At 34.7% G+C, this 12,095-nt stretch overlaps 1 protein-coding gene and 1 long non-coding RNA gene across 7 annotated transcripts; one reads left to right on the plus strand and one right to left on the minus strand.

The window, feature by feature from the left end:
* Positions 1-433: 433 nt before the first annotated feature.
* LOC108476090 (uncharacterized) lies at positions 434-10,633 on the minus strand. Of its 3 annotated transcripts, none has more exons than XR_008279911.1 (3): positions 9,967-10,633; positions 832-1,287; positions 434-721 (listed from the first exon to the last, which is right to left on the minus strand). It is a non-coding gene; the product is annotated as an uncharacterized LOC108476090 (long non-coding RNA). The 3 variants fall into 3 exon arrangements; XR_008279910.1 differs by having other exon boundaries at positions 9,746-10,633; XR_008279909.1 differs by lacking the exons at positions 434-721; positions 832-1,287 and adding an exon at positions 4,991-5,245 and having other exon boundaries at positions 9,746-10,633.
* Positions 613-3,877, plus strand: LOC108476089 (beta-amylase). 4 transcript variants are annotated; one of them, XM_053025465.1, is made up of 7 exons: positions 622-1,160; positions 1,648-1,719; positions 1,808-2,206; positions 2,289-2,717; positions 2,798-3,007; positions 3,115-3,354; positions 3,436-3,877. In XM_053025465.1, exons 1-7 carry the CDS (start codon positions 900-902, stop codon positions 3,637-3,639), a joined length of 1,815 nt encoding a protein of 604 aa, XP_052881425.1. In that variant the 5' UTR covers positions 622-899; the 3' UTR covers positions 3,640-3,877. The 4 variants fall into 4 exon arrangements, with proteins under 4 accessions (XP_052881424.1, XP_052881425.1, XP_017633657.1 ...); XM_017778168.2 differs by having other exon boundaries at positions 1,057-1,160; positions 1,375-1,719; XM_053025464.1 differs by having other exon boundaries at positions 613-1,160; positions 3,115-3,877.
* Positions 10,634-12,095: the final 1,462 nt, after the last annotated feature.

A 12,095-nucleotide genomic window follows, 5' to 3' on the forward strand; every position in this document is an offset into this window, starting at 1 on the left:
AATGTTACGTTTTAGTTACTTACGTTATTGTTTTGTTAAGAAGTGATCACTCTATCATTAAACTCCGTTATCTCCCTAAAAGTAGTCCTACGTGGCAGTCCAAATAGGCTTTAAATGTCAATATAGATGTCCAGTAGTTGGGATGAAAATAAGTTTTTAATTAAATAAATTTAATTTGGACTGCCACGTAGGATATCCAAGTTGGCATTTAAAACCCATTTGGACTGCCACGTAGGACCGCCATTATGGAGGTAATGGAGCTTAACGGTAGAGTGATAATTTCATAACAAAATGATAACGTAAGTGACTAAAACGTAATATTTTAAACATAAGTGACTAAAACGTAACATTTTAAATATAAGTGAAGAAAAATATGCATAAAAGTGACTTTTTTGTAGTTTAGGAAATAAAATATACATAAAAGGTTAAAACCTTTAAAAACAAATAGAGATAAATGAATATTTTAAACACATAATAATTAAACTTCAACATCTTCTAGGACAAGATGCCAATGGCAGCCTTCAAACATCAAAAGAGTGAAGAAAGGAACAAAACTGAGGATACTGACGTTTACCATAAGAAACATATCCACCATATATATTATGAATTGCAATTACAAACAAACCAATACCTGAATATCTATAGATCCTGACCACACGTCTCTGTGTTTTCAAGGGTGCATGTTCATCCCTTCCCCATGTAGACGACTCCTTTTTTAAATCTACAAAAAAAGAAAAAAAACATAAGATAATTTTCATTTATCAACCATGGAGATTGAAGACCACAAAAATAATTCCAATATGAGTAACAAACGTGATTTTTATTGCTTACTGAAGCGTTTTGGCCGTTGGCAGTCCTCATTAATCTTTTCGCTCGACTGTTTAGGAGAAGCATAAGCCATGATCAACAACATGACAAGCATTATACGTTCAACACAGGGTGGTTGTTGGGGAAGTGATAGACTTAGGCTTCGGCTTTATGGCGGCGTTTTCGACCTGGCCGTGATGCCATTGATAGATAGAGTTGAGAGCTTACAGGGAGTAATAAGGAAGGTTAAAAGAATAGAAGCTATGGGGCAAACAGGTAGATCCAACTATGTTGATGTAACAAAATTTCCCAAAGCAGGGACATCAAAGTTATCAACAGATGAAATGCCTGAGGTGAGTTGAAAAACTATATATAATTTCTTGCCTTACAATCTTCATATACATATTGGAATTCAACCCAAACTGAGCTAAACCCGAATTCAGCCTGTTATGTAGTCTTGAGTAGGGTTATTCTTGTCAACTGCAAAGAAATGATGGTTAATAAGGACATTCAACTAATATGGAGATTAAAATGACTGTAATGTCCATGTGCTGAAACTTTTTGTAGTTCCAACACTAGCAAGTTTTATCACAAGTGGCAAAGTGCAATTTCCTGAGCAGAAAGGAAGATAAACATTTGGCTTTTTATTATAGAAACAAACAGAAAGACCCTAAGGAATCAAATTAAAATGTGCACCTTTTTCCTTGCAAAGATAAGGCCCCATACCATACAGAATTTTGGCTCTTTTTATTTCTTTTATTTGGTCTATAAAGCAAGAGCTTCATTACTACTGCAATCTCAGACCAATCTGCATTTCCCTTTGTTAATCAAAACATGCAGGCTCCAACTGCTCCTTCCACTTACAATGAAAAGATGTTAGCAAACTATGTGCCAGTCTATGTGATGCTTCCAGTAAGTTCCCAGTAAACATATCGAGTTACTGAAAGATAATTTATCCACTAACTCTATGTTACTCTTTTCTTTTTCTTTTTCTCCTCAGTTGGGTGTTATTTCAAATGATAATGTTTTTGAAGATCAGCCCAAGATGGAAAAGCAGCTCAAGGAGCTGAGAGCAGCTGGTGTTGATGGGGTAATGGTTGATGTTTGGTGGGGGATTGTGGAATCAAAAGGACCTAAGCAATACGATTGGAGTGCTTATAGGAGCTTGTTTGCACTCGTTCAAGAATGTGGATTGAAACTACAAGCCATTATGTCATTTCATCGATGTGGTGGCAATGTTGGAGACGAAGTTACCATCCCACTTCCACAATGGGTGCTTGACATTGGTGAAACAGACCCTGACATATTTTATACCAATCGGAAAGGTAACCGGAACAAAGAATACCTCACTATCGGTGTCGATAATCAACCTCTTTTCCATGGAAGAACTGCTGTCCAGGTTAGTGTATTTCAGGAGTTGTTCTGTAATGATTTTCATATACTTCAATAATGATTAAGATAGATTGTTGAATTTCTTGTAGTTGTACAGTGACAACATGAAGAGCTTTAGGCAGCACATGTCAGATTTTATAGAAGCAGGGCTCATAATAGATATTGAAGTAGGACTTGGTCCTGCAGGTGAGCTTAGGTATCCCTCTTATACAGGAACACAAGGATGGGTTTTCCCTGGCATTGGAGAATTTCAATGCTATGACAAGTACCTCGAAGCGGAGTTCAAAGAAGCAGCAACGGGTGCAGGCCATCCCGAATGGGGATTGCCTGATAATGCCGGGGAATACAATGACACGCCTGGATCCACAGAGTTCTTTGGATTGAATGGGACATACATGACTGAGAAAGGGAAGTTTTTCTTGACTTGGTACTCCAACAAGTTACTAAACCATGGTGATGAGATCCTTGATGAAGCTAATAGAGCTTTCTTGGGGTGTAAACTGAAGCTAGCCGCAAAAGTATATCATTAAACTAAAAGCATTTTTAACCAGAGGCTTAAATCTATCAGATTTTACTTATTTTTGTGTTAAAAAAACAGGTAGCTGGAATACATTGGTGGTATAAATCTCCTAGTCATGCAGCAGAACTTACTTCAGGATATTACAATTTGAAAGATAGAGACGGATATAGACCTATTGCAAGGATGCTATCAAGGCATTATGCTATTTTCAATTTCACATGTTTGGAGATGAGGGACTCAGAACAAAGAGCTGATGCTAAATGTGGACCTCAGGAACTTGTTCAACAGGTAAAAATATAGGGTCAACATTTTCTTCTGCAGGAAAACAAACTCATATGAAGTACATATCAAGCTCATTGCAGAGTGAATTCATCCATGGGCACATTGTTTTGCAGGTTCTGAGTGGGGGGTGGAGAGAGGAGGTAGAAGTTGCAGGAGAAAATGCATTATCAAGATACGACAGCAATGGTTACAATCAGATGCTGTTAAATGCCAGGCCTAATGGTATCAGCAGAGAGGGTTTGCCAAAGCAAATTATGTATGGGGTAACATATCTTCGTTTATCAGATGAGCTTTTGAAAGACAAGAATTTCAAGATATTCAAGACATTTGTGAAGAAAATGCATACTGATCAAGTAAGCAAACATTTACATACATACAAAGACAATACCCTTGAGGGGATAAAGTTGGTGTTTTTTTTTTTGTTTGTTTCTCAGGATTACTGTGCAGATCTGGGAATGTACAATCACCAAATAGGTCCATTGGAGCGGTCAAAGCCAAAGTTGGTGATGGAAGATCTACTGGAAGCAACCAAGCCAATGGAGCCATTCCCCTGGGGTGAAGAAACAGACATGAAGGTTGATGATTTTGATGGTGTACTTGCTAATTTGATAAGAAAGCTGTTTTCCTTGTTCAAGTGAGATAAAAGGGTCAAAAAAATAATTGGAAATGGAGTCGAAATAAATAAATAAAAACCTTCATGGTTATAAATTATAATATAATCACCAACTCTGTGAATAATTATAACAAATGCCATCTGTATTTGCCAGGAATCATCAGGCTTATCAACCATAACTTTCTTCATTAAAAGCAAGTAGAGAGTAGATTTGTTCATATTTTCTCTGTACAATTTTTCATTGAGAAACATAATTTCAACAATTCTTTTTCTTTTCTTTTTCTTTTTTACCAAATCATTGCATCCTTAAGTTCTTCTCCATCATCCTCTCTGTTTCATAATATCCCTTGGTCAACCCAGTCCAATTATGGTATTAGTATGGCTTAAGATGTGATTTGGTACCCAACACTTTTTTAATGTATTATATGTAATCTAGTACCTGTATTTAAAAAAATTATATATTTTGGTATAAAAATAACAATGTTAACATTTTAATGTATAATTCATATTTTAGAGTTGATTTAATGAAAGTTAAATTTACTAATATTATTAGGCTTGAATTTTTATTGTTTTTGTTAATAAAAAATTTTAGTGAATTTGTTTCATTTTTCGTTTAATTTGTCAAATACAATCCAATGAATGTGATTTAATTTAAATTTTTTGTTGATTTAATGAAAATTAATTGCTAATATTATTAGTTAATTATGAATTCTCATTAAATCAACTCTAGAACTCAATTAAACACTAAAAAGTTAATAGCATTATCAAAATTTATAACTTTTATCAAATATAAAAACACATTGAACCTAAAAGTAACCCCGATATCACATTAACAAAATGAGTTTAATTCAGGTACCAAATTTATGCATTAATTTATGCATTATCTTTACAAATTTTGGTCATATTATTTTATGAAAAATTGAGTAATTAATTTAGTGGTAAATCACGTGAACATAAATGGTTGATTTTTTATTAATTTATTGCATGTATATAGTTGAATTTGAACTAGTAATTTTTAGGTAAACAATTATTATAGTTTGATAGTATTACACAATTGGATTAACTTCTCAGTTTTTAGTGTATTTTTGTACAAAAAAATGTAACATTTTCAGAGATAATGTTAGATTCTGGCATAAAATTTTTCTGATTGGATTGCTAAAATAGCACATTTCCATATCTAAAAAATACAAGGTTGTGGAGTGTTTCTACCACTACAAAAAGAGATGGTCTCTCCACTTTTAAATTATCCCATAATTTGTCATTTTCTTCTTAAGTCAATTTTTTTCCCTTTCTGTTTGTAATTTTTCAATTGTACATTTTGCTTTGAAATATATTTGGTAATGTCTGAGCATGTAGGTGTAATTTGCTAAAGCTCGTTAAATTTCTAGTGTTCTTTATTGTTTTTATTTATCTTTTAGTATTTTGTAAGATACAATTACAGTGATATATTATACTATTAAATTGCATTGTAGGGGAAAAGTTTTTATTTTTCTATAGGTATAAAGTAGTCTGCTACCCTAGCACGCTGAAGTCTGTCGCCAATAGCATGATTATTTAGGTCTTCTTTTTTCTTGTCTTTTGTCTCATATTTCGTCCTTTTGCAATCTGTGCTTCATCAAGTCGCTCTTATTCTACATCAATGGAAAACGAGTTAGCAGATCTGTCACTCAATGAAGAAGAAGATGAAATTTTGTAGATTCAAGTAGATCATGTCTCGGGTAACGAAAGGGGTGAGTTCCAATTAGTAGGCTGTTTTCTAACGACAAGTATTATCCACTTTCCAGCTATGAAAAACGCGATGGCAAATCTGTGGCATACGGTTTGTGGGGTTCAGATCCGGGATTTGGGAGAAAAATGGTATTTATTTCAATTTTTTCATGTTATGAATATGGAAAGGGTTCTCATGGGATCCCCATGGACTTTCAACAATCATCTGTTAGTCCTTTATAAGCTACAGTGGAGGGAAGACCCGCTAAAAGTTCCATTAATTTTTTCTCCTTTTTGGGTACAAATTCATGATGTTCCAGTTGGTTTATACTCAGAAAAATTAGCCGTACAATTGGGTAATTTTTGGGGGGTATTTTTTGGAATATGATAGAGCAAATCTAGGAAAGGAGAATCGTAACTATATACGTATAAGGGCTCAGATTGATATTAGATGACTATTGAAAAGGAAAAAATAGGTTGTGTTTAATAGAAGATGTTCATATGTCCAATTTAAATATGAACGATTATCTCTGTTTTGCTTTTATTGTGGTTGGTTGGGACATAATAATTCGTTTTGTGAAGCTAAAATGTTGATTGGGGTGGAAGTTGTTGAATTAGGTTGGGATCTATCTCTGCGCGCTCAATCACGCAGAGCCTTATCGATGAATAGTATCTGGCTTAGGGAGGAGGATAATGATGGCAAACGTGATGGGGATAAGAGGTACATTCGGGGCTTAACGAATAGAATATGGGGTGATGATAATAATGCAGGAGGTGGAAAGATTATTGATCCAATCTTGGGCTTTAATCTGGAAGGGGGGTCATCAACTCTTGATCAACAAAAAGAAAATAGGACATCAGATTTGATGCATACAATTATGGAGCATGATCTAGAGAAAAGAGTCATAATTGGAGAAGAAAGGAAGAAGAGAGCTAGATGAGCTTTAGAAGATGTATCGGTAAGAGAAGAAATTGATAACTTATTGGTAAGGAATAGAAGACTGGTAGAGTTCAATCATTTAACATCGGCGGCTGCCCAGAGGCAAGTCGACCGGTTACAATGAAAATCTTAAGTTGGAATGTCCGTGGTTTGAGAGACCACGGACGATTCAGTGACTCCGGCATATGCTAAAGGTGTATAATCCCCAAATTGTTTTATTTATGGAGACTAAGCTGGGTAATAGACAGATGGAACAGGTGCGACGGAAATGCGGTTTTGTGCATGGTTTGGAGGTTGATTTAGAAGGTAGTAGAGGAGGCTTATATATGGCATAAAGAATAGATCTCTCGATTATACTTCAATCTTTTTCAAAGAGACATATTGATGTGGAGATTGAGGATACTGAAATACGAGGAAAATGGAGATTTATAGGTTTCTATGGGTCCCCTTATGCACAAGATAAGAATGACTCATAGGATGTCTTGAAAAGTTTAAGTACTGACAACGACACACTGTGGTTTGGTTGTGGGGACTTCAATAAAATAATGTATGGGTCTGAGAAGAAAGACGGATTATCTAGGGACGAACGAAGAATGGATTTATTTCGGAGAACTTTAGAGGAATGTCATTTGATTGATGTAGGATATTCTGGCAGATGGTTTGCTTGGGAGAGAGGTAATCTTTCGAAGACGAATATACGTGAAAGGCTTGACAGAGGAGTGGCTAATACTAGATGGATATCCATGTTTTCGGAGGTAAAAGTACAACATTTAGTACACTCTTTTTCAGACCATTGTCCTCTATTAATTAACACGTGTAGGTGAAGAAGAACGGTTGAAAAATAAATTTTTTAGATTTGAAGCGTGGTGGCCATTGGAGGATTCTTTTTTCAATGAAGTTAAACGAATTTGGGAGATGTCTTCAAGGGACTTATTACAAAGGTTAGAAGATGTTAAGAAGAGATTGGAAAACTAGGCTGGACAAATCCAAAGGAATCGAAAGAGGAAGAAGCAGGTCCTTACAGCTAAGTTATCAGAATTTTATGAAGCAAATAGAGATGATAATAACCTAGCAGAGCTGATCGACATAAAAATTCAGTTAAATTTCGAGATTGAGAAAGAAGAAAGCTACTAGGAACAGAGGGCTCGACTGAACTGGTTAAAATTTAGAGATAAAAATACAGCCTTTTTTCACAGCTAAGCAACTCAACAGAAAAAGAAAAATCTTATCCAAAAGTTGCTAAATGAATATGGTAGCAAAACTGAGGTATTATAGGAATTAGAGGGTTATATTTCCAGAAGCTATTTTCGACAGGACAAATGGGTGATTCAGGTCATTTATAATTAGGCATTGCTCGGTGCATCCAGGATGAGGACAATAAACAACTGACTATAAACTATACGAAAGAAGAAATAGAAGTGGTGGTGTTCGAGATGGGACCTACGAAGGCGCTGGGAGAAGATGAACTTCCTGGACTATTTTATCAAAAATGTTGGCCCATCATTGGAAATAAAGTCACTAGATTCTATCAACGTCTTTTAGATATGGAGGTTAGTTCGATTAATTCTACAAATATTGTGCTCATCCTAAAGAATTCTAATCCTTCTAATATGACGCATTTTCATCCAATTAGTCTTTGTAATTTTTTGTATAAAATATTGGCAAAGGCTATTACGAATTGTTTTCGAGAAGTGATTGGAAATGTATTGATGCTGCACAGAGTGCTTTTGTGTCAGGAAGATTAATATCTGATAACGTGCTACTAGCTTACGAAATTCTGAATAAGTTGAAGTAGAAGAGGGTTGGAAAGAAAGGGTTCAAGGCAGTAAAACTCGATATGAGTAAAGCTTATGATCGGGTACAGTGGGATTTCATAAAGTAGATAATGATAGAATGGGCTTTGCAACTAGATGGATAGAGATCATTATGAAATGTATTACTACTGTTTCCTATTCAGTGGTCATGAATGGACAGCTAGGAGTGAAATTTCAGTCGCACAGAGGACTTGGGCTGGGTGATCCATTAAGTCATTTTTTATTTCTTCTATGTGGTGAGGGCTTATCGAGTCTAATGCGATTAGCAACAAGGGAAGGTCTTTTGAAAAGAGTGAGGCTAGTAGGAATGGTCTACCGATTTCGCATTTGCTATTTGCAGATGATTTTATCCTATTTAGGGAAACAACAAGAAGAGGGGCACAGTTATTCAAAAACATTTTACAAGAATATAAGCTTTTCTCGGGTCAATGTGTGAACTTCGATAAATCAACAGTTTTTTTCAGTAAAAACACAAGGGAGGAAGATAGGCAAATGTAGCTAGTCTATTTGGGAGTTTGAAGTTCAAGCGAGCCTGAGCACTATTTGGGTCCACCGAATATGGTGGGGAAGAGGAAGAAGGAAGCCTTTCAAAATTTAAAAGATCGCCTTAAAAAACGTATTGATAATTGGAGTACCAGGTTTCTATCACAAGGCGGGAAAGAATTTTTTATAAAATCTATTCTCCAAGCTATTCCTACGTATACGATGGCCTGTTTTTTATTGCCTAGTTCTTTATGTGGTGATCTCGAAAATATCATAGCGAAATACTGGTGGCAGAAGGGGCATAGGAAAAGGGGAATTCATTGGTGCGCTTGGAAGAACCTTTGTTTTTAAAAAGAGAATGGTGGTTTAGGTTTTCGAAATTTGAGTCAATTTAATATTACGTTGCTTACCAAACAAGGATGGCGTTTGATTAATTATCCTAATTCATTACTAGCCAGAGTTTTAAAAGCGAAACATTATCCAAATTCGAATTTCCTGAAGGCTCAGTTAGGAAGTTTACCTTCACTCACCTGGAAGAGCATATGGGCAGCTAAGGGTCTCCTTCAGAAAGGCTTATGTTAGCGAATTAGAAGGGGAGATAAAGTCTCTATCTGGAAGGATTGTTGGATTTAAGGGGTTGAATAATTGGAAAGGCAGAATAGCTCAGACAATTTAAAACTAGAGTTAGTATCGGATCCTATTGATAGGGTAAATAGAAAATGGAAGGTACAGTTGATTAATGATACCTTTCATTCGGAAGTTGCTAGGAAAATTTTACAGACCCCATTATCGGAATTAGATAATGAGGATTTCCAAGTTTGGAGGGGCGAACCGACCGGTGAATACTCAGTTCGTAGCGCTTACAAACTATTACAAAATGCTAATCTGGATCCTAGCAATTATTTATTACAGACCTAAAATAAGTTTTTTGGAAAGCTATGGAATCTACAACTACCATCTAAGATTATAGTCATAATCTGGCGCATTGCCTGGAATTACATCCCTACTTTAGCCAATCTTAGATATAGAAGAATAGTGACGAATGTTGTTTGTCATTGTTGTGGTTATGGGGAAGAAAATTGCCATCATATTTTTAGGCAATGTCCTGTAAGCATAGAAGTCTAGCAATTATTAAATTTGTCTTGGATCACAAATATTATGCAGCAAAATTTCTAAGAGTGGCTTACCGCAGTTTTCAAACAATGAACAGATGAACAGTGCAGATATTTTTGTTATACTTTATTGTTGCTTTGGTACTCAAGGAATCAGCTTACACATGAAAGATTATACTCAACAGACAAAGATCTCGCACAAAAAGTCCAGAACCACATAGCAAAATATGAAGGGGTTAGAGCAAAGAAGAGCCTATCGAATATGGTGTATAATCAAAGAACTGTAGAGAACCTACCGAGTATAAAAATCTAGTTTGATTCTGTGTTTGATACCAGAAACTTCAGATCAGCGACTGGGCTGGTGGTTTGGGGAACGACGAACGAGTACTTGGCCTCAAAACCGATTCTTCATTATAATATTGCATCTCCGTTTGCAGCAGAAGCATATGCAGGATTAGAAGCAGTTAAGTTAGGAATCGAAATGGACTTTCAGGAAATACAAATACAGGCAAATTCACTAACAGTGATAAAGAAATGCCAATCAACCATAATCGATTATTTAGTTATTGGAGCAATTATCAGAGACATTCAAGCTAAGAAATCGTGCTTCTAGAAGATAGAGTTCAGGCACATCCAAAAAATGAAGAACATGAGTGCTCTCACAATATTACGAATGAAACATTGAAGAGAAGTGAAATAGCTTACCTGGAGGATGTAGAGATGAATCGCCATAATGGTGGTATCACAGAACAATTAAGAAGATAATAGGAGATTTTGTTTTAAAAGTAGATAGCAAAGAAAGAAAACATTGGGCAATGCAATCGTTAGACGGATAGAGCAGATGGGACGGGTGAAATGAAAAGACAAGAGGCTTAATGGTTTCCAGCCATTGAAAGATTGACTAAGGGTAAATTTAGGCTTCCTTTTTCTAGGCATAATTATTATCGGTCGCCACACTTTTGCTTTGTCATTTCTTTTCTTTTATTGTTTCTTCCTATTTTGATAGTTTTCCTTTTAATATGTAATAGGCCGGATTGTTTATCTTTTGGGCTTGTTTTAATAGGCCTGAATCCTTTGTCTTTTTTTAATTTATGTCAATAAATACCCAGTCAATTCTTAATAATAAAAAAATTGCATTGTAGGGAGATATTTACTCTTTTTATCTTATGCGCATAACTTGAATTTCAAACATTACATTGAGTTGATAATACTAAATTCTCAATAAAATCAAAATTCTAAAATATGAGTAATTTCAATACCACACTTCTGTGATCTTATATTACCTGATAATGTGATATTTTATTTTCTATTTTTAATAACTTTAATTTATTTTACTTAAATTAAAACAAAACAAAATAGAATAAATCAAATTCTCTAATTTCTTTATATATTCTTCGTGTGCCGCTAAGTTCAAGGAGTCCCAAAATGGGTTATCCGTCCAACAACTTCGGAATTTTGTGTAATGGAGGAACATTTAGATTTGTAAATTGGTTCTTCTTGGTCAGGTGGGTGTTACTGCCTTCTCTTTTAACAAAAATTGGTGCTTCATTTATCATTAAATCATTAATTATGGTAAAATTTTAATAATTTATTAAAATATTTAAAATTGATAAAATATATAGATACATCTACAATGAATTTATAAACAACTATTTGTCTAGATTCATTCAAAATGAGTATAAAATTATAAAATTTTTAAAAATATTAATATATATTATATAAAATTTAAATATGTAAAAAATATGAAAAAAAATAGTAATTTATAAAAAATTATAAAATTCAAAGAAACAACTTGATCAAACTTTTCCGAAATACTTACAACATGTTTAGTTGGGGGCTTAAGAATAGATTCCAGCCCAATTTGGCGGGCCAACCACCAAACATTAGTTTGGTTTGCTGTAATGCTATTACAGCACGAATCTATTCAAGGCGTATTACAGGGAAAATGTTGAATAGTCATTCCTTTACCTCACCACTGAATAGCCATTTGTTCCCGTGTGAAGTAAAATTTTTTCCCCCTTTTCAATTTTTGCCATCACCTCTAAGAGAGAATGAAAAAGCTCTGGAACCATCATCTTCTCCCTCAGTTTCCCTTTTTCCCTTTGATTGCAGAAAATACCTAGGTCAATCTATTCTTCGTTCCTTCTTTTTTTTTTCTTCACCTTTTAAGCCAATAAAACCTTTTGGTTGCAGAATTGCAACACTTTTTTTTTTAGCTTTTTCACTGCATTTTTTATTTCCCTTATATGAACTTTTTGGTAGTTAGAGTCATCAAAAAGGAATCAAGAGATATCGGAATGGGGAAATCTGGGACTTCGAGGACGAAGTAGTGGTGGCAGTGTCGACAGTAATTTCACTCCCTCTCTCCGAATTTATTTCTATTTATTGTTATTTTTAAGCTTAGGGTTCTCATCTTTATTTTTCT

This window comes from Gossypium arboreum, chromosome 3, assembly GCF_025698485.1.
Source record: "Gossypium arboreum isolate Shixiya-1 chromosome 3, ASM2569848v2, whole genome shotgun sequence".
In the NCBI taxonomy this organism is placed as follows: Eukaryota; Viridiplantae; Streptophyta; class Magnoliopsida; order Malvales; family Malvaceae; genus Gossypium; species Gossypium arboreum.

Coding starts and splice junctions, on each gene's coding strand:
- LOC108476089 (XM_053025464.1), top strand. CDS start 900: ATGATCAACAACATGACAAGCATTATACGTTCAACACAGGGTGGTTGT. Junction 2,207..2,288: donor ATGGAAGAACTGCTGTCCAG/GTTAGTGTATTT, acceptor AATTTCTTGTAG/TTGTACAGTGACAACATGAA. Junction 2,718..2,797: donor AACTGAAGCTAGCCGCAAAA/GTATATCATTAA, acceptor TTAAAAAAACAG/GTAGCTGGAATACATTGGTG.